General features: G+C 48.6%; 1 protein-coding gene across 1 annotated transcript in view; it reads left to right on the forward strand.

Annotated features, from left to right (window-relative positions):
• The first annotated feature begins 600 nt into the window (after positions 1 to 600).
• Vstm4 (V-set and transmembrane domain containing 4) overlaps positions 601 to 25,747 on the forward strand; it is a 79,927-nt gene continuing 54,780 nt past the window's right edge. Inside the window, exons 1-3 of the mRNA NM_001029920.1 lie at positions 601 to 678; positions 7,081 to 7,479; positions 24,525 to 24,593. Coding sequence (NP_001025091.1) covers positions 624 to 678; positions 7,081 to 7,479; positions 24,525 to 24,593 — 523 coding nt within the window. The 5' untranslated portion in view covers positions 601 to 623. The remainder of the gene's footprint in view (positions 679 to 7,080; positions 7,480 to 24,524; positions 24,594 to 25,747) is intronic.

The following is a 25,747-nucleotide window of genomic DNA, read 5'->3' on the forward strand; positions in this document are numbered from 1 at the left end:
TAAACAACCCAGGAAGGACTGGACGATTGCCTTGGTTACAGAGCCGCAGTTGGAAGACTCAGAGGCACTTGGAGGTTACAGACATCCCAGGCTGTCACCTGGGAAGTTGAGCTCCCCTGCAGGAACCCTTTAACTTTTCAGGGATCCTGGCCCAGCCCCCATCTCCTTCTCCAAGTTCAAGGCAGCAGTGGAAAGTTGCTTCTCTTTCAGCTGTTGTGAGCCTGGATGGAGTGCCTAGGGAGCGAGTGTGTGAGGTCCAGGCTCAGGGTTTGCAGATGAGCCCGATCCCTAAGGGCCTGGATCCCTCTTAGGAATAACCAGGTTGGGAACTAGGAGATCTAAAGGCCTCAGGGAGATCACAAGGTCCTTCTGGACGCCTTAGCTCTATATGTCGTGAATCGCCAGGGTCACCTCAGTTTTCTCATCTGAGACGTGGGCGTGGTGAAAGAGGACACCGTGGGCTGGCCGAGCCAGTGGATGAAGAGGCCGCTCCCCCAGCTCGGCGTAGACCCAGGGACCCAGCAGCGCTGGCCCGAACGGTGGTTGGAGGCCGAGGGGCGGGCCGGGCCCGGCGGGCGGCGGCGCTCTCCCGGGTCACAGCGCCGGACGGCTGCGGCGGGAAGATGCGGCTGCGGCTCCTAGCGCTGGCGGTGGCTGTACTGCTGGGTCTGGTCCCAGGTAAGCGCGGCGCGAGGGGCAGTTGCACGGGAGGCCGGGGCTGGAGAGGGAGGGGAGGCCTGGGCTGCGTGGGGTCCTGGAGACGCACCCCTACCCCGCGATCCTGGCTGCGTAACGACGTCCACTCGAGTCTCCTCGGTTCTCTAGTGCTGCTGGCTTCCCGCGGTGGGGACCCTCTCTTGGGACAACTCCTGGTCCCTTCTGAGCCGCAGGCCGCGGAGCTCAGGGTGAAGCCAACTTGATCAGAGCTCGGAGTTGGCCGGCTTCTTTCTGTCTTCCGTAGTAGTCAGGACTGGCAGCTGCTGCCAGTACCAACTTCCCTTTAACTATCTTTGGAGACGCTCCGAAAATGAGGTCAGGAGCGACTGGATCTTCCCGGGCACTAAGGACGTACTAATGAGTCTTCAGAGATGGTAAAAACTGGTTAGACAGGGTGACCCCAGCTTCATCCACGAGGATCCTTTCCCACAAACACACTTCTTTGGGGGCCACTTCTATTGGTTTGCATGGAGTTTATGACTCTCACTTATAGCCTCTGAAGAGCCTTCTTCTCTTGGTCCCCAGTAATAGATATATTAGTGACCCTCCCTTCTTAGGTGACTACCAGCGACAGGTGTACACCATCTCATTTAATCACAACGGTGTTTCAAAGTAAGAACACCAAGTATTCGTCGATCCAACATTGACTCAGTTTATCAGTCCACCAACCTCTAAGGGCAGCGCAGTTTTATTCCCATTTTCAAGACAAAGAAACAGAGGCACAGGCATGAAAAGTGGAACCCTTTAGATTCCATCCTGGATGTACCCAGGGTCACCCTGTAGCTCCTGTTTGTCATCCCTCATCCGGAGCTGTCATTCACTCGAAACCCCTCCTCCATGACTCCTGACCTCCATCTGCAGGGGAAAGCCCAACATACTTGCTTAACATGTAAAGCACTCAGGGCCTCCACAGTCTTCCTCCTTCATTTAGGGGTAGAATGGGAGTCACCCAATTCCACCATTCATCTTCCAGAGAAACTATCAGTCTAAGTACTTCTAAAAGCCAAGCTGTGGGACAGAGTTTTGGCTACCAGTTGTCTTTGAAGTCAGACCTCCTAGGTTTGAATTTCATTTCTGCTGTGCACTGTGTGAGCTTGAGCAAGTCGTTCAGCTCCTCTGGGCCTCGGTCTCGGCTGTAAGGTGAGAATTAGCAGCTAATGAGGATGAGTTGGGGAAATGCATCTCATCGTCCCAGAACTGCACTTCACCTGAAGTTCATTTGCACAGATGTCTGCCTGGACAAGGCCGTGTTTGCCTGGACTGAAGGTAGTTTTAGGTGATGGCTCACCGTGAATAACTTGTAGGCTAGGTCTGGAGTCCTCCTCAGCAGCCCCTGGTCCTCCAAAGCAGTGTACTTCTGAGATTTGCTGTCTTGAACCAGACACCACTTTGCTGTCACTCAGAAGTCCCTGGATCCTGGAGATGAGTGGAGCATGTCTTTAGGCAGTGGGCAAGGCACCTCCTTCCTGGCCTGCTCAGAGCCAGAGCCCTGGCCATTTCTGCCTCCTGGGAGAAGGAAGCCTTTGCTCCCAGCAGCTGGGGCAGCTGCTGCTTCAGGAGAAGACGGTGCACTCTGTGGCTCCAGGGTATCCACTCGCAGAGCTGTCTGTGTTAGACCTTGTCATGGCTTCACCAAATCCCAAAACAGGGGCTAGACTCTGAAACTCATCCCCAGGAACCGGTGGTTCTTGCAGATGCACAAACGGCAGTGTAACTCGTGGGACCTGTGGAAAGGCTAAAGGCAGTGGGCATCCCAGTGGGCGTCAGTGTGCCTGCAGCCCTTGCATGCATGGAGCCTACCCTGATCCTAGGAAGTGTAGCGTCTCTGCCTGTTGCTCCTTCCTACAGGTCACCTGTACAGACACACAGTTCACTACAGTCCTGCGCTTGCACTAGCCATGAACCACATCGCTTTCCATGCACCATTCGGGTGAAGAAGCCAAGGTTCCAAATGAAGCAGGTTTCTAGCCTGGACATCACAGGACACCGATCCAGGCTGTCTATCCAGCCCTCTTGACCCTTCCTTCATTTCTGTGCTCACTGCTTCTTCTCTGGTAATGTCAGGCCTGGGACCATGTGACCCTCAGTACTCAGCCCTCAAGGGATGCCTGGGGCTTTCTAGCATCAGAGCCCAAGCTTGTAGGAGGAGTGGAATCATGGTTGCGGGAAGCTCGTCCTTCTGTTTGGATCAGTGTCACCCATTTCTGTGTTGTTACCTTTCTTAAGTCAAAGTCTTGTCTTTGACTGGGGTGAGGAATCCTCTCCTGAGTACAGTGTACAGGAAGGGGTTTCAGTCTGGGCCACAGTGGGATGTAGTTCACAAAGGGATACCCATTCTTTCCAGTTCTAACCTGTACCTGGTTCTTCCTGCCTTGGGGACTCTGCATAGTGAGACCTTCTCTCTTGGAGGTCATTCTTGGCTGCTGAAATTTGGCTTTACTAATTCCAAGATAGCCATCAGCTCTTGACCATATTCTTAGAGGACTCATGAACCCCAAGACAAGAATCAAGGTCGTTTCAGGACTGACTTTCCTTTTTGCTTTGTTTGTTTTTGTGCCAGGGATTTGTTTTTTAAACTCCTTGTGTTCTTCCATAGCTGGTGACTTTGTGGTTGTATTTTCCCCTCCTTTGTCCTGATCAGGACCTGGCTCGCCCACTAGCCTCTTAGCTCCTTAAGGTCAATAATAGAAACAGTGGACACAAAAGGGAAGCAAAAACACTGAGTGTGGAGGTGTGCTGGAGCCCACGCCTCACCTTAGCTCTCTGCAGTCTGTGCTCAGACAGCAAACGGTTGCCTTTCACTTCAGGCTAATGTGACAGTTTCTTAGGCCAGAGAGTGAGGGTCAGCCCTGCCGTGTACCTTTCTGCCTACAGGTCATGCATGCATTGTCCTTCAGTCTGTCTGGCTTGGGTACCCACCTTCCACTGTCCTGTCCCCACCCCCCAACCCCCTGTCTGCTGAGCCTCAGGGGACACAATGATACAACGGGAAAGGACTGTCCAACTCCTTTCCACAAGTATTGAAATAAGCACCTTTAACTTGGGCTTATGGTTGCCAGCCCTCCACCCGTACTTTCTCCCTTCCTGGCTGAGTCTGAGCCCCAGCTGTCTGCACATAAACCGAGACTCCATATGTATACACTTGGCATAAGGGACCTCCCACTCCCGTGCTGGATGGTGCTGCCCATGGCACCTGATTTTGACAGGGGATCCGACTTCTGAGAGCCTGCTGTGACTTTCAGCAAAGCTTTTCTGATCTAGTCTGAGGTGCTTAGTAGCCATTCTAGGCTCAATGTCTCCACACCGTGTGTGTGTGTGTGTGTGTGTGTGTGTGTGTGTGTGTGTGTGTGTGGGGTTGGAGGGGGTGCATCAGGATGGCTGGCAGATGAAAGGTTAGAGTGAACTTTCATCAAGAGGGCTATATGCATTTGCCTGCTGTAGTACCAAGTGGCTTTAGCAACAAACTTGTATTGATTAACAAGGGGTGAAATCTGAGATCAAGGTGTGTGTGGGAGGGGGCAGGGTCTGGTTGTCCTTTGGTCTCTCTCTGCTTGGCTGGTGTGGTATCTTCTCTCTGAACTCACGGTCTTCCTCTGCATGTGTCTGTGTTCTAACGACTTCTTAAATGGCCACCAGTCACGTTGTTTCCTATTGTCACTGCATCCACCTTAAGGATCTCACTTAACTTAGTCTTTACCTTTTCCAAACACACCCACATCTGGAGGTACCAGGGGCTAGAACTTTGAAGAATGAATTGCCCAAGCTGCACAATTTAGCCATCGACAGATGCCCTTGCACTCCTGTGGGAGACACTGGTGTTTGGTGCATCTGTAAGGAAACGGAAGGAAGGCAGAAGGGTCCACTGCTGGAGAGAAAGGGACACTCCCCGGAGGAAGTGAGCTCAGTCCCTTTACTTTCTGAAGCTTGAGATAGGGCTTTGAGCCACAAGATGACAGGAGGGGGAGGGGCTCTAGCTGGCCTCCAGGATGGAATCTGGCCTCCCATGGGGACTGGAACACTTGGCGCATTCTCTAGGTTTCAGTCACTATAAATAATCCCCTCTTCATGCAGAGTTACCAGGGGGAGCCTGGAGCCCAGGGTTCGGTTCGGTATCATCCCACCCATGTTGTTTCCATTTCCTTCCTTCCCAGCCCCTCTGACTCCAGTGGGGAGCCTTTGGGGGTGGGTCAGGCTGGCCCTGGATTCTGTAAGCCAGCTGCTGTGTTCTGGTGCTCTCTCCTCTGTCCAGTTCTCAGTGGCTAATGGAATGGAGGTCAGCCAGGGGTCCCAGCTGTCTCCTTATTCACCAGAGAACTCCCACATGAGGCTATCTGCACCTCAGATGAGCCTCAGGCACCAAGAGGAAGTGCTGTCCACACGGGCTAGGTGCCAGCCAGGTGAGCTAGATGCAGGGCCACTTCTGACTCACTGTGGTCGACTTCAGTCAGGGAAGGCACTGCCCCTGGGGAAAGCAGAGAGCAGCCCTAAGGATATCCAAGATAGCCTGGGGGCTTTGACTTGACCAAATCAGAATGCCTTTTACTACGTAAAGTGACCCTCAAGGTCCCCAGGCAGGACTTTTCCAGGTCTGTAGGCTGGATGGAGGACTTCACACAGAGCACCACACCCAGTAGCCTTTCCCCTTGAGTTTATTTCCATCTACTATGATTACCTCAACCAAAGCCTGGCATGGTGATGGATTCTGAGGAGTGCTTCCCCAAACTTAATGTCCTAACTGCCTTGCAAAAATTACCTCACACAACAAAGGGGACTGAGGGATGTAACTGAGTTAAAGTTCCTACATTATTCTGGAGGGTCCTGAGTCTAGCGCCCAGCTTCTAAGAAGACCACAGCATAGAAGACTGATCCTTAGAACACAACTTTTCAAATGGTAAGTTATTTAAAATAACCAAGAACATGACCGCCCTGGTTTGAAGGAGGCTAATCCTCTCAGAAACTGAGGTTGGAATTTGATCTCCATTGTGAGATACTGAGAGTTGAGGCTTTTAAGAAGTGGTTAGGACTCTGTCCTCATGAATGGATGAACCCATTCATTCAATCAATGACTGTTTTGAGGCTGGGTATTTTGGGAAAACATTTGGCTAGCTCTCTAAAGCACCTCTATCTTCACATGTGATGTCCTATGCTAGCCTGAGATGCCTGCAGAAAGCTATGGGTTAGAACATTTCTGAGGACACCAGCATGTGACATGGTCCCTCCCATGAGCCTCAGCATGGCCTGGCTGTGTTGAAATCACCCATCATGCACCATGGGAAGTGCTTCACAGGAAAGGAACCACTTCTCTAGGTTCAACTTGTCTGGTGTCTCCAGTGAAGCTCAGAAGGAGAACTGTAGCTAGGTGTCGGCTCCCCTAGATTAGTTTAAAATAAGAAATCAAAGGGCAGGTTGTAGTGGAAAGGCCTGGAATTCTGAAGCATCTTTTGGGGTATTGGGAGAGTCCCATATCCTTCCTGGTTTCGGAGGCTCCTTCCTTTCTTCTTCTTCTTTTCTATTCTTTTGTTTTCTCTTCCTTCCTTCCTTCCTTCCTTCTTTCCTTCCTTCCTTCCTTCCTTCCTTCCTTCCTTCCTTCCTTCCTTCCTTTCTTTTACCTTAGCTTGTTTGTATTCAGACCATAGATCCTGAGTCCAAAGAAGCCACTGAGAATCCCATGTCATCCTAGCACATTAGCACTAGGGTAGCCCTCTGCTTGGCCAGTTACTGCCTAGAGCTAGACTCACTGACACTAAGAAAGTACGCAGGGAGGGAGACAGACAGATTCAGTCTCCTGGTTGACAAGCCATTGCAGCGGTATCCCAGACCTGTCTCTAACCCACAGCACCGTCAACAGGGATAAAAACACAACTTGCGGGGAGGGGGTGAGTGGAGAAGGTGGGGTGTGGGCTGAGTTTTCAATATGTTCTCCAAGTCTTGGTTCATTCAATCCGAATTTCCGTGACACATTAAAACGTTTTTGAGAACATGTCTGTTGAGATGGCTAGTGTTGGCACACCATATTGTTGAGACCATCCTATATAGGGGTGTGGGAGCCATGAGGCCACAGAAGGGATTCTCAATGGCTTCTTTGGACTCAGGATCTATGGTCTGAACTCACACACACAAACAAGCTAAGGTTAAAAAAATGAAGGAAGGAAGGAACATCTGAAACCAGGAGGGATACGGGGCTCTTCCCATACCCCAAAAAATGCTTCAGAATTCCTTCCCTGGTCATAGCGAGGCTGGGGAGTGAGTGTAGAGAGTGTAGGGACCATTGCCTCTCTGGCCCTTCAGAGCCTCCAGATGCCAACAGCAGGTGGCTTGTCCCTAGGCTCTTGGCCTTTGTTAATCTTTCCCCTCCCTTTGCAGAGATATGTGGTGCTCTCAATGTCACGGTGTCCCCAGGACCTGTGGTGGACTACTTGGAAGGGGAAAATGCCACTCTCCTCTGCCATGTCTCCCAGAAGAGACGGAAGGACAGCCTGCTGGCCGTGCGCTGGTTCTTTGCCCCCGATGGCTCTCAGGAGGCCTTGATGGTGAAGATGACAAAGCTTCGGGTGATTCAGTACTATGGGAACTTCAGCCGCATTGCCAACCAACAGAGGCTGCGCCTGCTCGAGGAGCGTCGAGGGGTGCTGTACAAGCTGTCTGTCCTGATGCTCCGGCCGGCGGATCAAGGGCAGTATGTCTGCAAAGTGCAAGAAATCAGCAAACTCCGGAACAAGTGGACAGCCTGGTCCAATGGCTCCTCGGCCACAGAAATGAGAGGTGAGAATGTCACGGGCCTCTGAGGAGGCGCAGTGTGTGGTAGATCAGGGCTCCTGGCTTTTGTTGGTATGTGACGATGGTCGCCTCACTGGGCCTGCTAGTATAGTACACATCTTGTGGCCCACCCACGGAGGCCGCAGGGCTGTGAGTCACGAAGATGAGGACAGATCTTGAATGATGTGACTGATGTGGTAGTTAGATAGGAAAGCAAGGACAGCGGATGAGTGAATATCTCCATATTAGTCCATGTCCTGCCTGAAATACTGAACTATGTATGCTGTCAGCTACAGAAAGCTGGCCCCTACTTACCGTGGCCAGAGGCCTGTGAGAGTATGCCCTGAGCTGTGCTTATTGTGGACTTGAACTTTGTGGTTCTAAGAGAGAGTGAGGAGAATGGGAGGCGGGGACTGTGTAGGACACTGAGTCGGGGAAATAGATAAGTTACGGAGAGCAATGGTCTTTGCTACTTTTCTTGGTGCTGTGACCAAGTCCCAGACAGAAATCATCTAAGGGAGGAAAGCTTCATTATGGCTGTCTTGGTGTTTGGAATGCAGCCGCTCGGCCCCGTGCGGCAGGTCAGATTGTCATGGCAGAGGGAGGGATGTGATGGTGGAGGCTAGATGCTCACATCACCACCAACACAGAGCCAAGAGCAGGAAAGGAAGAGGCCAGGGATAGCATACCTCCAGGGACCCACTTTCTCAAGCTAGGTTCTCCTGTTCACAGTGTCCACCAGCTCCTCAATTAGCACCAGCAGCTGGAGACCAAGCTTTCAACACTTGGGGGACATTTCAGACTCAAAGGGCAATGATACTGAAAAGCAAGTGGGGTCTCTGGCCCATATGGAAGTGTACAAGTGTATAAGACGTTTCCAGAAGCAGGGTCCTTCCTTCTCACAGAGGCTAGAAGACCACATGTTTTCAGATATATGATCAGGAAGAGAGTGACCTTTGGACACCTTGGGTTTTCCCAGGTGGGGTCTGTATGGCAAGTGTGTCCTTGCAGGCACATGGCCATGAACTGTTCATTACTGTGTCTGTTCAACTGTTCCTAGGCCAAGGTTGAGCTTGGGGAGAAAGTCCCCAAGGAACTAGACTAGACTTTGGCTAGGAAACAGAACTTTGACAATTCCCGGCCCATTGTTTAGAGCTGTGTCTCTGTGAGCACTCTAACTAGGGCTGCCTGGTAACCAAAACCAAGTGTGTGATAAACTTCCAGCCCTATAAATGGGTCTGCTTTGTGTTCCCGATCTGCTGCCAGGCTTGGGTCTCGGCTAACTGTGAAGTTTGTGAGGAAGGTGGAGGCACCAGGATAGCCCTCCCTTCCTGCAGGCAGATAGGAGATGAGTTTGCATTTCCCAAACATCTTAGCTACGGAACACCCCGTGGGAAGGTTGTCATTTTCATCACTAAGACACCTCTGGCAATGTTAATGTGCTCGAGTTATGTCTTTAAGAGCGTCAAACTTGGCCTTAATTCCACACGCGGTTAAGAGATCCACAGAGTAAAGCTGTTTGTTTAAAATATGAGAGGTGCTAATTTTATCACACACAATATGTAACACTAAAGACTTTAAAGCCATATTGTTTTGGTAAGCTTTTTAAAAAGGTGACTTTCTTCCCATTGTGAATCTATTTTTACAGTTCCGTGTCATAGGGACATGCTAAAGGGAGGTAATCTATGTGGGAGGTCTTTGAAGCAGCCCCTTGTCTTTGGAGTTAGCGTTATGGTTTACAGTATGATGTATTTGCTAAAATGTTGTGCACTTCCCCCTCAAGCAAATTAATTGAAGAGAACAAATGGCTGCGAATATAAATATGTATTTTGGCATAGAAAGCCAAATAAAAATACAGTGACCGAGGAGGCAAACAGCACGGATGACCACTTGGCCCTCCAACATTCTATCCTTTCTTCGGGATTGTATACATGTGCCTGTGCATGAGTATGTGCAAGTACATGCCTATGGGTCCAGTATGTGCTGGGGTCACATACTAAATCTCTTGGCCATGACAAACGCTATCAACTAGCTTATGTAAACAGGTCTACTGGCTTTAAGTAAGCAGTCATTAGTTTATTATTTCATGCAGATGTACTTTAAGTGAGTGAAGATGTTCCTTCCAGAACATTTATTTGAAAACTTGCTTCAAACATCCAAGGTGGCTTGCAAGGCTTCACCAGAAACAGGAGTCTTTCTCCTTCACCTCCACATCCCTTCCTTCTCCTCCCGTCTCTGCTCCCCCCCTTCTCTCCAGCACCCTCCCCTTTGCTCATCGTCTTTTATATTTCTTTTCTTCTTATAGCTGAGTAATATTCCATTGTGTGGAGGCACCACCTTTCCCCTATCCGTTTTTCAGCTGATGGACGTCTAGGTTGATTCTGTTTCCTACCTATTGTGACTAGGGCGGCAATGGACATGGCTGAGCAAGGGTAGTGTCTTTCTAGTAGGATATGAAGACCTCTAGGCACCTGCAAAGAGTGGTAGAGTCAGGTCTTGTTGAGATGTCTTTCTAGTTTCTTCAGAAACCTCCGTACTGATCTCCAAAGTGCCACACCCCTTTACACTCCCCCCAACACTGTATAAGCACCCCCTCTTCCCATATCCACAAGCACCCCCTCTCCCCATGTCCACGATGCTATTTGTTGTCATTTGTGTTCCTGGCGGCCATTCTGACTGGGCAGTGATGGAGGCTTTAGTGTGCTTTACCTCTGCACTTTTGACGCCCAAGGCTCTTGAGCGCTCAAGAGTGTTTACTAGCCGTTGTGTTCTTCTTCTGGGAACTTTCTGTTCAGTTCCCCAGTCCACTCTTTTTCCAGCTGTGTTGTTCCCTTGGTGTTTAGCTCTTTGAGTTCTTTGTGTAGTCCAGACACTAATCCTCTGTAGAGTTGCGAAGAGTTTCTTCCATTGTACAGGCTGTCTATTCCAGTAGTTGACTCTTGCTGGCAGAGGCCTTTCGTTTCCTGGGGTTCCATTTGTGAGTTGTTGGTCTTAGTTCCTGCACAGAATCCTTCTGTTCACAAGGTCCTTACCGTTGCATATTCCCTGTGTTTTTCTCTAACAGATTTGGAGTATCAGGTTTTATAATGAGGTCCTTTATCCATTTGGAGGTAAGTTTTGGACAGGGCAAGTGGTAAGGATATAGGATCTTTTCCTTGTGTCTGCTGAAGTCCTGGTTTCTCAGCACTGTTTGCTGAAGGTGTTGTCTTCTTCCCAGTGTGTTTTTATTGCCTTTGTCAAGATCATGTAGCTGTAGTCCCATGAAGTTTATTTGGCTCCGCTATTGCACTCCCTTGTTCTGTGTTGTTTTGTGCCAGCACCATGCTGGTTTTTTTTTTTTTGTTTTGTTTTGTTTTTTTTGTTTTTTTTTTTTTTCAGAGCTGGGGACCGAACCCAGGGCCTTGCGCTTCCTAGGTAAGCGCTCTACCACTGAGCTAAATCCCCAGCCCCACCATGCTGATTTTATTGCCAATGCTCTGCCGCGTGACTTGAAGTGACACACAGTGACACCGCTTTTGTTCAGCGTTACTCTGGCCTGGTCTTTGGTGTTTCCACACACGTTTTGAGATTGTTTTTCTTATGTCTGTGAGGAAAGGGTCTGATACTTTGATAGGAATTGCGTTGACTCCAATCTGTAGATTGCTTTCGGTACTGCCTTAAGTACTGTTCTATTGCTGGGAAGAGACATCATGACCAAGGCGGCTCTTAGAAAAGAAAGCATTTAATTGCGGGCTTGCTGATGGTTTCAGGGGGTCAGTCCATGATCATCATGGCCTGTGTAGACAGATATGGTGCCAGAGCTGTAGATGAGGGTTGATTATCCTGATATACAGGCAGTAGGCAGAGAGAGAGAGAGAGAGAGAGAGAGAGAGAGAGAGAGAGAGAGAGAGTGAGTGTCTGGGCCTAGAATTTATGGGATTTTGAAACCTCAAGGCCTACTCCCAGTGACACGCCTCCAAGAGGACCACACCTACTGCAGCAAGACCACGGTTCATAATCTTCCCCAAAGGGTTCCACTAACTGGTGACTAAGCATTCAAATATATGAGCATACGGGGACCATTCTGATTCAAACCACCACAAGTAGGGCAATCATTTTAACAGTATTCCTTCTGCTGATCCAGGAACCGGGAAACCCTCTCATCTTCCAGTGTCTTCCTTGATTTCTTTCTTCAGTTCATTAAAGTTCTCATTCTAGAGGTCGTTTGTTTCCTTAGGTATATTTACTTTGACTTCCTCTTTTCAACTCTTTGTACATCCTTTATTTCTTTTCTTGTCTTATTGATCTAGCTAAGACTTCAAGCACCAGGCTAATCCATACAGATACTCCAATTGAATGGTGATTTGTAGTCTTACTTGTCATCCCTTTCCACTGTAGTATTCCTTTTCCAGAAGGAAAATCAATTCACACTTTCGCCAGCTAGGCGCTGGCTGGCGGGCTCGGTTTGTTCCGAGCCTGCTTGGTACATAGCCGGAGATCGAGACTGCATGTTTGCCCTAGCCAAAACCTCTCCCATTAGTGCTGGCTCTGCCTCTCCTGAGCTCCGAGTTATTTCTCATGGTCTCGGCAGCTGTGGGTGCGCTCTCACCAGCCCCCAGTGCTCCACTAGCTACCTTTCCCCTGGAGTTCAGTCGTTTCCCAATCTTCCCACCCCAAAGCCTGGCCAATTTCCGCCTCAGCTAAGTTCTTTCCCTCTGGCCCACCTGAGTCGCCGCATAACGAAAAATACCAGACCATCTTAGTTTAGAATCAACAGATAACACAATCGCTGGGCACGGATCCAAGCAAACCGTCAAGACATCCCGAAATCTGCAGTGCCCCTTGCCCAACTGTGTGTGCACCATGATCTTTTTTCCTAAGGATTGCCCATGCCTTGGTGCTTATGCGTGGGAAATAAATCACAGTTTCAGGGAGTAAATAAACGCTAATAAACTAACTCTTCTGGCTGCCGTTTTACATGTTCAGTAGAAAATTATTAAGCTATGACAGAGAGTAGGGCTTCTGACGTGGGAGGAAATGGATATTGGGGCCTGTCAGCGAATCACGTGTTGGGTTTTGACAAGCGCTCCAGGGTGCACTGAAGGTTGCTGGCCTGATATGACAAAAAGCCATAGGCAGAAGTTAGGAGTGAGTGCTTGAGCCTCCTGAGGACAACGAGGCTGGGCTCAGCTCATTGTGGAAAATCTGTCATTGCAGATGAACTTGCGAGTGTGGGCTTCCTCATAGAAAGGTGAATATAAGAAGATGAGATGAAAGGCGCCCTGTGCCGTGTGTCTGTCACTTGCTGGGCACATTGTGTAGCAAGAACGGGGATGAAGGAGTCCTCTGCGATGCTTGGTGTACCGGTGCCACTAAGGTTTGCTGTGCCATCACCAGGATCAAGGCTAGGTTTGATGGCACTGAGTTCTTTCATCAATGAAATTGAAAAGGGCACCTGCACCACCCTGACCAACTTTTAGAAAACACAAAATTGAGGAACGTTAGCCTCAGCAAGGAGTGCAACTGAGTGAGTTTGACCACTCGGTCAGTGCTCTCAGCCATGGAAAACTGTAACACATGCCACGGCTGCAGGTGGATCTGGCTGTCGGCTCACTGCAATCCAGGTTTGAGAACCAGGTGAAATGGGAGGAGACCGTCTTTGGCAGTTCAAAGGGTTGAAATGGTTTGGCCTTAAATGTGGCAAGAGGACAAGAGGTGTCAAGTGAGAAGCTTTGACTAGTGGACTGAATGTGGTTATGAGAGAGATCTTCGGAATGAACTCAGTGGGGGAGTGGAGCTGGACAAAAGTGATGATTGAAAGCTTCCTCCCAGAGGTGTAAACATATGTGGTCTGACTAGTGCGAGCTGATCTCACGGTAGTGTTGAACAGAAGATTTGTAGATGATGGAAATGTTCAAGGATGGAGCTGTGGGAAACACCAGTACCGGGCTAATGGAAGGATACATTTTGGTTTGATGTCCACTGAATGGACTCCTCTGGGCTTGAGGAGTGATACTGCTGGGTCACAATCTATCGCCGGGTGAAGTTAGGGAAGGAACACAAGCAGAAGCTTGAAACAGAACCTATGGACTAATGCTGTCGATTGGCTCATGCTCAGCTAACTTTTTAAAAAAGAGATCAGCCCCCCCCCCCCCCGCCTAAGGATGGTGCTGCCTACAGTGGACTCGGCCCTCCCACATCAGTCATCAGTGAAGATACTCCAACAGGCATAGCCACGGGAAAGTCGATATGAACACTTTCTCCACTGAGGTGCCCTCTTCCTGGGTGCCTTTTAGGTTGTGTCAAGTTGACAAGAGCCCAACAGTTCAGGGGTATTCATGATGCTGTAAGTTGGACTAGATTCTGTATCTGGCAAGCATGATAACCCAGTAGATTCCCAAATGCCATTGGCATAAGATGAAACAAGGTAAGAAACAGACAAACCAGAATAAGGCTGCTAAGGGTTTCACTTAGATAGTTGTTAATTACTGGGTAATCAGCTCTGAGAACTGAGGACACTGTGTGTCTTTTGAGACAGAGACAAAGCCTGCTTGTTCTCGTCATGGTCTAATCTCAAGATCACCTTTGAAATGAGGTGAATATTCCATGTTATTTTTTTTTTTACTTTTCTTTATCCTTATCACGTATATTACACCCCAGCTGCAATCCCCCCAAATCTGTCATTTTCCCTTTCTACGAGATCTAATCCCCTTCACTGCTCTCCTTAGAAAGGATCAGACCTTCTAGCGACATCAACCAAATATGGCATAACAAACTATAAGAAGACCAGGCACATATTCTCACAGCAAGGCTGTGTGAGGTGACCCAGCAGGAGGAAAAGGCTCCCAAAGGCAGGAAAGAGTCAGAGACAGCCCTGCCGAGTGTGTGTGTGTGTGTGTGTGTGTGTGTGTGTGTCTGTGTGTCTGTGTCTCTGTGTGTCTGTGTCTCTGTGTGTGTGTCTGTGTCTGTGTCTCTGTGTGTGTGTCTGTGTGTGTGTCTCTGTGTGTGTCTGTGTGTGTGTCTGTGTGTGTGTCTGTGTCTGTGTCTCTGTGTGTGTATCTGTGTGTATGTGCATGCGCAGAGGGACATTTCCATATTCAAAGGCAGTGGTTTTCTACCTGTTCGTGTCAATCTCTTTGTTGGTTGAACAACCCTTTCACAGAAGTCTCCTAAGACCATTGGAAAACATAGATATTTGTATTACACCTGATAAAAATACCAACATTACAGTTATGAAATAGCAGTGCAAATAGTTTTATGCCTGGGGGGGGTCACCACAGCATGAGGACCTATCTTAAAGGGTCACAGCATTAGAGAAGTTGAGAACCACTGTTCTAAGGGGTTCAAAGTCTCTCATGCATGTAAGAAATATAACTGAGTATCATTCATCCCCAATTCTTGGACCAGAAGTGTTGTGGATTTCATATTGGTTCAGATTTGACAATATTTGCTTGTACAATTGGAGAACCTCTAATTCTGAAAATGTGTGGGAAAACTTTGAAACCTGATAACATTTCAGATTAGGGAGACTCAACCTGTCTATGGCTGCCACTTTGTCAAATAATGGTGTTTTCTGTTGCCCCTATAGATATAAAGGCCTTGACTGAACCCATCTGCACTCCCATACAGTGCTGACTGGTCACTTCTGTGCATGGGACATAGCCGTTTGCAACTCAAGGCTCTGTCTGCTATGTTGGAGTGTCAGAGTTGTGGCTGCCTCTCAGGGCACTCTTCCTCTCACCCTCTGCCCCATGGCCATTGGGCTAGTCTTCTGTTCACTGCTCTGAAGAAACTTCCTTTCCTTGTTTGACCAGTTTTATCTCTCCAAGCTTTGAGAGTCTCCCTACTCTGTGACCCCTCCAAGCTTTGCTGTGTTCCACAAGTTCCTAGACTTGGTGTCCATCTAAGGGTATTGATCTGGCCAGGTCCATCCTGATTCCACAGCTTGATTGGTTAGCATGGAATCCCTAAGCCTTGTTTTTTCAGCTGTGTGCAGTGGTGAGGGTTCATGGGGTTCTGACCCAGAGGAGGAACTCCCCTCAGTCCTGGTACCACAATCCTGTGGTCACCGGTTGAATGCTAGAGAGGCTAGTTACAGAGCTCATTCTGACAGCCCCTGTGGGTGAGACATTGCTTTCCACTTTAGGCTTTAGCTGTGAGGACTGCAATGGCTTTGGTCATCCAGTGTGTGTGTGTGTGTGTGTGTGTGTATGTGTGTGTTTTGTGTGTGTGTGTGTGTGTGTGTGTGTGTGTGTGTATGTGTGTGGCCTTTAGTTGTTTTTCAGCCAAGCTCTGTAGCCCGTGGGATCAGCAGCAGTCAAACATTTTGAGATGAAATATCTACCTCCCTGTTTAAAGGGAACCCCTTTGTCAATAGTGAAATGCCCAGAATAGCAGCAACCTGCAGACTCCTGCATTTTAACCAGGGTTTTACTCTAACCACAAACAGTATAGTTCAATGAGCCAGACTGTTGCTTGATTTAAGGTTACATGAGTCAGCTTTCAGTGTGGTAAACGGATAGAGCGAATGGAAAAATGCTGTTACCATAAAAGTTTGGTGGCAGACCTGGCAAGATGGCCCAGCCTGCAAAGCGCTTGCCAGGCAAATGTGAGAACCTGAGTTCCATTCCCAGAATTCACCTGGAAACCTGGAGCATTGGGATGGATGCCTGTAATCCCAGAGCGTTGTTGTTGCTGGGGGCGGGGGGAGAGGCGGAGTCAGAAGAATCCTGGAAGCTTTCTGACAACACTTGGGTTTACATCTCGGCAAACAAGGGACCCCAGCTTAAACAAGACAGAAAGTGGAGGACAGCTGACCTCTGACCTTCCCATGAGCTCTGTGCATCCACCTGTGAACACACAGGTGTTTCATGCTCAGACACATCATATATAGAGAGAGTAGGCAGAAAGGGGAGAGAGGGAAAGAAGGGAGGAAGGGAAGGAGGGAGAGGAAAAGAGGAAGGGAGGAAAGGAGGGAGGGAGGAAGGGAGGGAGGGAAAGAGAGAGAGCATACAAGCACAATTTATGAGAAAAAAGTTTGGGGACAAGGATGAAATCAGAATATAATTTATCATCTGGGCATTTGACCCCAAAATGTGAGAGGGGGACTTAATAATTAGATTTGGACTTAATGCCACAGGGAGCGGATACTTTAGGTTTCAATGGAAGAAGTTAACTAAATCCCTTGTCTCTGGAGACCCAGAACAGATAATTAGGAATGAAATTTACTGAGCATTTAGTGCCACTGCTTAATTAAGCAAGCGCACATCATGGTGTTTACAGTGTCAACAGGTCCAAACATTCAGAAGCAACACATTCACAACCAGAGTGTAATTTAAACAACACTCAGAGACATTCCCCGTTGGACTGAACCACAAACCAACCACTAGTCTTGTAAAATGCCAGGAGATAAAAAAAAAAAAAAAAAACAACTTAAACTCCTCTACATGTAGGCAGCTTTCCTTTATGAAGCTATCCTTGGGACACTGTGCCCAAGGAGGCATGAGGTAGATAGCCAGCATCCCTGTTGACCCCGGACTACAGTCTCCTTATCCAGGGGAGGGCATGAGAAGACAGGATGATAAGGTGGTACTGTATAGCAAGTGTCCCTGACATGGAAGGAAGGCTGGGACAAGTATACATTTCTAGGAGGTGGATGGGAGGTCACCTTATGGGGGAGGAGGAGGAGGAGGAAGAGGAGGAAGGGGAGGAAGAGGAGGAAGAGGAAGAGGAGGAGGATCAGGAGGAGGAGGAGGAGGAGGAAGAGGAGGAAGAGGAGGAAGGGGAGGAAGAGGAGGAAGAGGAAGAGGAGGAGGAGGAGGATCAGGAGGAGGAGGAGGAGGAGGAGGAGGAAACCACAGGAGGGCTTCAACAGACACAATGAATCCTGCCATGTCAGAATGGAGGGCAGCTCGGCTCTAAGGAATTGGAAGAGAAACTTAGAGAATCAAGAGCATGCCAGTTGACCTTGTGGGCCAGGATAAGGGAGCGGTAGAGATGAGAAAGTGGAAGGGACTGGCCAGGGAGGTGATCTGACCAGGGATTTCAGCGCCCCACTAGATTCTGCTTTGATATCTCACCTGTGACTCAGTGTATGGACCCAGACAGAGGTTCCAGGACACAGTTTACCATGTAAACGGTGAGTGAGGGATTTAAACTCTTGGGTAAACTCTGAGGCTGAGTGAGTCCTGAGCTTCAGTGCGCCCTACCTCAGAATGCTTGTCCTTGTATTCTGTAGCGCTTCCCTGGGGAATGTGGGCTTCCCTTGCCTCGGCCAGGAACCCTGGGAAGTTTCTCCCTCTTTAATCCTTTGCTGTGTCTGCTTTGTTTTCTAGAATTCGACTTAGCCTATGTGCAAAAAGGCAAGAATGGCTTAAACTGAACAAAGCCAAGCCAGTCTCAGTGTTTATCAACAGAGACCCTGGGCAGGTCACCGAGGGCCATTGCTGACTTACGTGGCTCTGTCCCAGGCTCAAGAGAGGCTGCCTTTGACCCGAGTCTTGGAGAGGCAAGGAGGAAAGGAAGTGACAGGCCAGCCTCAGGGCAGGAACAGAGGTCTCTGTGTCTAGGGTTTCTCCTCCCTCCTCCAACTTGCAGATCCAGACATATACAGTGGGAACACAGCTACATTTTAACTTTTCCCTTGGGTGTTATCTGGTCCTTCAGCAAGGAGGGACAGTGAGCCTATTAAATTTGAATTAGGAGCCAAGGGGCTGTTGGTGACTTGTTGATTTCTGCACCCCTACTTTTCTTACATGGATCTGTCTCATATGGAGCCCGAGGAAACAGAGGCAGGGTGGCCTATGTTCTTCCTGGGTAAGCATCAGCGAGGCTCACATGCCGGGCAGCAGGGTTCAGATGTCTGCTCTTCTTGACTGAAGCTAAAAATCATCCTCTGCTTGGGAAATCCTGCATTTTTTCCTGTAGAAAGACTGGAAAAATAAACTCCATGCAGTGCAAGTCCAGTGCCAGCACACGTGGGAGCAGCGAGCCCTGGGCTGCTGTGTCTCCATAGCTTCTGAGGTGTCAGAGAAGCAAGGGGACTTGGGTGGGATGGGGCTCCTGTGCCTGGCCTCTTCCAAAGTTTTCAACATGTAACAATATCATGGTGCTGTTTTCAAATCTTTTTGAGTAACCTTCTTCCCTAGTATGCCCTGTTATATCATACCATTCCATAGCATAGCATAGCATAGCATAGCATAGCATAGCATAGCATACCATACCATACCATACCATACCATACCATACCATAGCATATAACAGATTGGTTAAGTGATCCATTCATTCCTCTTTTTTCTACCGAGACATGGTCTTGTTGCATTGCCCAGACTTGCTTCTACCTCCTGTGCTCCAGGGATCCCCCTGCTCCACCAAAGGACTACAGGCATACCCTCCCAGAACCACTTCACTCCTGTGAAGTGAACTCGCCTTGACCAGGAGGATTCTAGCAAGGGAGGGAGCAAGACATCGAAGCAGATAATACAAAGGGTGATCGTGCCCGATGCATATTCTCTGGGTAGTGATGCATTCTAAGGCAGCGTATTTGGTAGGGGATAGGAGGCTGAGACGCTGGATAACCCCAGAGGAAGGCTTCTCTGATTCACCTTTCTTCCAGAGCCCACATCTCTCAGAGACTGTGGAACGCTGTCCTCACAGCATTAACAGCCGTTGCTTCTTAACCAGAGTGGCAGTTATTGCCACGGGAGACCCTGTTTTCTCAGCAGAAAGGTTGGAAAGGGTCACTAGAGCCTTGCCTGAGGTTCTGACCACCTCTTCCTACCCTTTCCCCCTAGCTGTCTGTAATTCTACGCCAACTGCAAGTGGTCTTGCAGGGGGTAAGTATCAAGAAGTTCACAGTTAACTTCATTTATAAAGGGACAGGGAGTCCTTCTTAGGAATGGGAGACAGACAGGCTGAGGTGAGTCTCCCCAGCTCAAGAGCCAACTTTTGCCATGATCTTGGTCCTTGGATGTGACCTACATCTGTCTTTTAAGCTTCCCTAATGACTGAATTCTTTGTTAAAGAAATCGAGGGCATGCGTTTTGTTGTCTGGGCCACTGTTTCCTCGAGAAGACACACAGGGTCTGTCTACTGGTGCCAGGTCCCAAGACAACGACGAATCAGCCAGCAGTCAGGAGTTGACTGGGGTGCCCAGAGTGGGGAGAGATTTCTGGACAAATGGATCCTTTTTAAAATTGGACTCTGTTTGCCTTTGTAAATGGAGTTAACATTCTTCTGGGCAGATTTCCTGTGATGGCAAGTGTTCCGTGAGTTTTGGAATCCTTGGGGACATACCCTTGTGACAGACTCACTCCTGGGCACTGTTACTCTGCTTTCCCTAGTGTGCACCAAGGAGGTGGTGTCTAGATTGTTTTTCTTGAGTTCTAAATCCTGCCCTGGGCTGGACAAGAGACCAAGGCCTAGGCTCTCAAGATCCAGAGGGCTCCTCCATGTGGGGTCCTGGAAGCTGGAGCCTCTGTCCCTTCTGAGAGGTGTCTCCTACTCACCCCCAGGAGCTCAGGGGTACTGTCAGAGAACTTCATGTTAACAAGAACTGGTTGATTGTCCTGCTTGTTCAATGTTTCACAGCTTAGTCTGTCAGGTACTAGGCACCTTCTGCTGAGATCACCATGCCATGCACAGAATGCTTTAGCCAACTTGGCCAAGCAGCAGAGACAGAAAGGCTGAGGTGGGTCTCCCCAACTCAGAGTCAACCTCTGTCATGATCTTAGTCCTTGGATGTAACTTACATCTGCCTTTTAAGCTTCTCTAAAAGTTGAATTCTTTGTCAAAGAAAGAAGGCACGGGTGAGCAGAGTTGGGAGAGATTACTGGACAATCTGAAATTTGTAATCATCTCTGTCTAACATGGGTGACTGGGTTCAACCAGTCCGCATAGCTGTTGTCTGTGTCCCCGAAGGACCAGGAAAGCAGTGGACTCAGGAAAGTCCCTGAACTGAGGGCATTAGCACAGGATCTTCATGTGAACTTAGTCACAGCTGAAGCACACCCTTCCCACGGACATTTCTGGGACTTTCTTTTCAAGTTAGGATTCAAGGCCATTAATTTCCCTGTAGGGTAGGTAAGTAGGGTGGGCTACCTAAGGCCCATCAAAGGATGTGACTAAGGTGTTTTTCTTCACAACCTACTTCCTGCTCCTTCTAACAAAATTTGTCTGAGTCCTTTGGGCTTCCTTTTTCCTTATCCTGTGGCCACTTTCAGCTAGCAGCTCCCAGAGAGACGGCAGTGGGACATGTCTTGCAATTTACTAGATTTCTTCCTATTCTGCTCTCTCGGGAGGGGTCTAGAATAGCTGGCAGTTCTGTTGTCTGGGCCACTGCCTCCTTGAGAAGACACACAGGATCTGTCTGCTGGTGCCAGGTTCCGAGACAACGAATGATGCATCAGCCAGCAGCCAGGAGTTGGCTGGGGTAGGAACAATCTTTATTCCTCTCTTCTGCTTTGATCTTGGAACCAACTGGCCAATAGGCACAGTGATCAAGTAAATCAAAGCCCGTCTTACTGATGCAGCTGTACCGAGAAAGCCTCCTTCTGCCTCTCTGTTCAGTAATAGCCCCGTCTCCCTCTGTCTCCACGTAGGACCTAAATTCTGTAGCATCTGGAGGTTGGGTCCTACACCTGACTCTCCTGGATTCAGGCAGGATGGGAGAGAAGACCGAGCACAAATAATTACAGTGTGTGCGTGTGTGTGTGTGTGTGTGTGTGTGTGTGTGTGTGTGTGTGTGTGTGCGCGTGATAGCAGCTCCTTTGCGGGAGCTTGAGTGAGGAGTCCTTCCTGAGGCGTGGATAGCCTCTGCCCCCTCATGAGGCCCCAGCCTCTATCTATGGAACAACCCACCAGAGGCTGTCAGGTTCCAGAAATTACAGCAATTTGGACATGAGGGCTGTTTGCTGTCCCTCCCCTACTGTCTGACTGTACAGCTGGTTTATAAGGGGAGGAGACCAATAGCCAAAATACACAGACTTGTTGGCTTTTGTTAAACAGCCTAAAGCCTGACAATTAGCTAGTTCACTGGGAGTGAGTTGTGCAAAAAAAAAAAAAAAAAAAAAAAAAAAGTGCATCTTCTTTCAGAATGTCTTGGGCCAACGTGAATAATCTGTGGTCGGAAAATGTTTTCACATTTTCTTTTGGTCCCTGTTTTGTGGTGGTAGAGATCAAACCCAGGACTTCACACGTACTAAGACGAACTTGACCCCTGACGGAGTTATAGCCAGCCTCCGGCTGAATGCTTCCTAGAAGCATTGGTATCCTCTTTCGCCAAGTCCACCCCAGAGAGGCCTCTTTCACTCCGTGCCTACAGGACAGATTGGCCAAGGTCAGTCTATGTCGGCCTTGTGCATGTGCCACAGGGGGAGGTACATCAATGCAGGGAACAGAGCCATGGCCGCTCCACTACAAAGCCCTTGCTGTGGACGGGCCGCGTCAGACATCCGGGTTTCCTCACAGTCTGTGTTCTCAGACACATAGTTTGACATTGTGTCAAATTCACTTGAGATAGCGCAGGATTAGCAGCTGAGATGAGATAGTTACAACAGAACTTTGGGAAATTCCTGAAGCCCTGGCAGGGCCCCCGTGCAGTTTTTCTTTCTTGAGGGAGCAGATAAGTGTTGCTAGTCTTTCAGCGCCAAGCAGCAACGGCTGCCCTTTCCCATAAATTGTCTGGACTGCAAAGGCAGGTGAGAGTCCCCGCAGTTTGTAAATCCCCGTTTATGAGATTTCTTGGGATGGGTTGATGTGTTGTCCTAAGTGGAATTGAATTGCTTCACTGTCAGCGTGCGTGAGGCAGAAGGACCTGAACTTGGATTGAATCAGAACCACGGGTTCTTTCCCTGGAAGATGCACGGAAGTGCTTGTCGGGCACCTGCTTTGGCTAAGGGTCATGGCAAGCTATTTCAGTTAGAGGGCTGCTCACAGGAATGGAGGACCCTTTCATTTTGGCCATTTGGACGGCTGGCCTCGCTACACACACACACACACACACACACACACACACACACACACACACACACAACTTGCCAACTTCCAGGAAAAGGTCATGAAAGTGACAGGAGTTTCCTTTAGGGGAGGGGAGAGAAATCTCTGAATTTCTGCCTCGTGAGCAGCAACTCTGTGCATTCCCCAATTGTGCATTTACTTTCTTGACTTTAGTTTTATGTATGTGAGTATTTGCCTGTAAGTTATGTCTGTGTGCTGTGTATGGTCGATTCTCACACGGGGCAGAAGGGGGTATTAGGCCCCCTGAAACTGGAGTTCTAGAATGTTGTGCACCTACATATGGGGGCTGGAAATTAAGCCTGGGTCCTCTGGAAGAGCAACCAGTGCCTTTCGCCACTGAGTCATCATCCCCTCAGCCACATGCAAATATATATATATATGTATATATACACACACACACATATATATACATATATATATATATATATATATATTTGTATATCAGTTCTCACACTTGTTCTTAGATAGGGTAGGAGATTGCAGAGACAAAGAGTGAAGGAGTCCACATCAGACATGTAAACTTTCTGGAAGTTCCTTTGTAACTGCTGGACAGGAGCCACAGAGAAAGTACCAGCCAGGTTGTTTTGAAGGCAAATGACTTTTGGGTATCCCTGAATGTGGTATGAAATCTGTGTGGACTGTGACAAATAGTCCAAGCTTACTGCCACGGAACCTCAAGGGACTAAACCCAAAGCAAGAGACAGCCAGACTAAAACATACAGTCCCTAAGCAGTTCAAACCCTGAGTGGATAAGGGGAATGTTAATCTTCACCACGCTCTCAGGAAACGGAAGACTTCTCTAGGGACGTTGTGCTCTTCCTAACAATGTCTGACATCCACGCTGGAAAAATTCTCAGGCACACTGAGACAATGCCAAAATCAAAACCAGATGGGAGGAACGGATCTGGAGGTCATATTGCTATGGAAGTTGTCAGGCACGGCTGTTAACATTGATCATTAGCTTGGCTAGGAAGTTAGTTGAGAAGCTGGAGGATTCGCTGGAGAACCAGGGTGTGTGAGAGGAGTTAGGTAATCCTGAGCTGAAAGATGCCATAAATGGAAAGACAAAACAAAGAGGCTTTTTGACAGGTTAGACACACAGGAAGAGAAGATCAGAGGTCTACAAGATACCTCAAAAGCTAATATCCAATAAAGGTCCCAAGGACAAAAGGGTGGCATATTAAGAATTGATATCTACAGCAACAGTAATCCAGATACATATAGAAGGCACAATAGAACCAAGTGGTCATGGCTGGCCTAGCTCTGTAGACCAGGCTGGCCTCGAACTCACAGAGATCTGCCTGCCTCTGCCTCCCGAGTGCTGGGGTTAAAGGTATGCGGTCTTGGTCAGACTATCCATATTTTAAGTGCCCAGTAGTCATATTTGTCAGCAGCTTGCCAACATGGACAACACTGTCCAACAATCAGCTCAACCCCTGATGTATGTGTTTTGTTGTCTGTTTAGTTCCCCAGAGTGACATTCAAGGTTTTACACACTGTAACACAACTCATTTCTACTGAAAGCAGAATAAATCTTTTAACCAATCATCACGTAAGAGAAGACGAAATAATAATGTCGAGTAGGAGCCTGCTGACTTTAAGAGTGTCTTGCATACAGAGGGTCTCAGGGCTCATCCCCGCCTATTCAGGACTCCAGGTGTTTCTGTCTAGGAGTAAATACCCCGTACTGGACCATGGAAGAGAGTAAACTCACAAAGGAAGTGGTTATTTGGTTTTGGTCCCTATCAATAAACTCTCCATATTTGAAAGTCTGTCGGGCAGGTGAGACACTCATTAGTCTGTACTTTGGCTTTGCCATAACGGCTTTTAAACACAGACAGCTTTCTTTGCCTGTCCTGGGGCCCAAGTTTCTCCACCTTTGGTGGAAGCCATTGTGTTTCTCCTTGGTATCTGGGTTGTGAAGGCTTAAGGCAGTTTTGTCAATGCGGACACATTAAATTTAAGCAACGTCAGTACCGTATGGCTCTATTTGGGGTTAGAGTGTGGGTCAGAGCTGCGAGCTGCCGTGTGTCATTTCTGTACCTTTGTGTTTACAGTGATCTCCCTCAAGGCTGATGAAGATTCATCGTTTGAGAAAAAGAAGGTGACTTGGGCATTTTTTGAAGGTAAGTCTGGCATCTTGATGCGGCCTCACTTCTAGACAGAAAGAGAGGAACAGAAAAAGAGGAAGAAAGGATTCGAGTCTCTTAAGAATTTCATAGCGTCAAGGTATGTTCCTGGTCTGGTCTTTGCAGGAGTGGAATGGGAATCACTGGTGGACCAAGTGGGGGTGAAAGTCTTATTCTGCCTAATTCTGTTTTACCCAACCCATACTTCTAGGTGACACCAAGGAGGGACTTCCCAGGGATGTGAAATTAAAGAATACATCCATGGGAGCTGTCTTTAATTTTTGGTTGCTTTAGAAGTTTGGGGTCCTAAGGACCTTGAAAGCTATTAGCAACTTATGTTCATCTCATGTTAGAACCACTCAGGGAGCTTGAAAAGCAGGGATCCTTGACATTCCGGGAAGATTCCCACATAGGTGGAAACTCAGGCATCCCTCCCCATTTGACCTAGCATGCAGCCGGCTAGAATCCCCAGCCTGAAAGACAATGCCAGTGGCAGCCGCTCCCTGGAGCTTGCTGTGAATGCTGGCTGAACTCTGAGGTGATCTCTTATGCATTGGGAAGGTCGGTGCATCCAGTCTTGACACACTCTGTAGCAAGATTTGAATCTCTAAGATACTTTGTATAACACAATCCTCTGGCATCCATTCACGCAGAGTTCTCAACAGTGGGGGTGCTTCTGCCACTGTAGGGGACGTTTGCTGATTTCAGGGCATGGTTTTGGTTGCCTCAAGTGTGGGCATGCCACTAGCAGTTTAAGAATAGAGACAATGCCCAAGATAGTCCCCACATCAAAGGACCCTGCCCCGAGATGTCAAGAGAGGTTACAGGCCTCTGCCTCAAAGAAAGGAGAGTAGAGAAATGGTCACTGAAAAGTAACCAAGGAGTGAGACCAGGAGCAATGACATCATGCACTCTACATTCTCAGGCGGAGTCATTGATGTCAAGGGGGCAAGGCAGGACCTTGGGAAGGATTCCATCTCGTGAAGTCTTTGGGTTGATTGATGAGGAATGGGCTGGTCAAAGGATTTAGGAAGAGGTGTATGCTTTGCCTCACTACCCTCTGTGTGACTGAGAGAGTAGTAGCAAAAGGGGAACTGGCCTTACAGGGAAAGCACAGGGATTCAAAGCTACTTTTCCAGGAGCATGTTGGA

This window comes from Rattus norvegicus, chromosome 16, assembly GCF_036323735.1.
Source record: "Rattus norvegicus strain BN/NHsdMcwi chromosome 16, GRCr8, whole genome shotgun sequence".
In the NCBI taxonomy this organism is placed as follows: Eukaryota; Metazoa; Chordata; class Mammalia; order Rodentia; family Muridae; genus Rattus; species Rattus norvegicus.